We start from the raw sequence: 793 nt of genomic DNA on the forward strand, positions 1-793 counted from the left end.
TAGTGATCGAGTGTGAGTGTTTAGAAATATATCTTCCCTCTTTGCATTTTCTAATACCAAAGACGTTTTCTTGGTTACTCTTATGCGCTAAAATATTTGAGAAAACGACCAAGATAAAGATGCAGGTGTCAGGTTCCTCGGTCTTGTCAGTGACTGATAGGTTCAGGAGGGGGATTCACATCTGTCATATGAGTCACTGGAACCTATTATATTATGATGTTAGATCATGTGTATTCGTCCCCCTGTTAGGCTTACACCGAACATCATTTCTATGTCGTCTTACAAGGCTACAATAAGAATATCTTTTAAGTAAATATTTTCTTACTGCACCATTTAAATTTGGAAACTGTAAAACTGCTAGAAAAATAATATCGTCTTCTCCGGACTAGACAGGAGCAGGAGGAGAAGAGAATTGGAGTAGCTGTTCCTCACCAACAACCTCCATCTGCGAGTAGTTTATTGCCGATACCTTTAATCTCGCTCTTCTAACAGGACATTTCATCAGGGGAAATACAGTACCTTTCCACTGTCACGTAAAGACAGTACGTTACTTTAAACACATAGTCACATATTCTATACAGATGAATACTCTTCTCTGGAGAAAATATTTCTACTAAGGGAAGGTCACTTCGGAAAGCTCAAAAATCTTGCAGTAAACATCACGCATATCAAGATCTGTGACGTAAACAATATAACAAAGGGAAGAGCAGGAAAACACGATTATGCCATAATGATGTGTTTTACTCCTCTTCCTCTTGGTATTTCGTCTATAGCTCTTCCAGCTTGAATCCCC

The 793-nt window shown here is 38.6% G+C and overlaps 1 protein-coding gene across 1 annotated transcript in view; it reads left to right on the forward strand.

The window, feature by feature from the left end:
* The window catches only part of LOC119586598 (cyclic nucleotide-gated channel rod photoreceptor subunit alpha-like), a 5,883-nt gene that overhangs the window by 4,468 nt on the left and 622 nt on the right, over nucleotides 1–793 (forward strand). Inside the window, exon 3 of the mRNA XM_037935348.1 lies at nucleotides 582–682. Within this exon, the coding sequence (XP_037791276.1) occupies nucleotides 582–682 (101 nt within the window). The remainder of the gene's footprint in view (nucleotides 1–581; nucleotides 683–793) is intronic.

Source organism: Penaeus monodon, chromosome 21, assembly GCF_015228065.2.
Source record: "Penaeus monodon isolate SGIC_2016 chromosome 21, NSTDA_Pmon_1, whole genome shotgun sequence".
NCBI lineage: Eukaryota > Metazoa > Arthropoda > Malacostraca > Decapoda > Penaeidae > Penaeus > Penaeus monodon.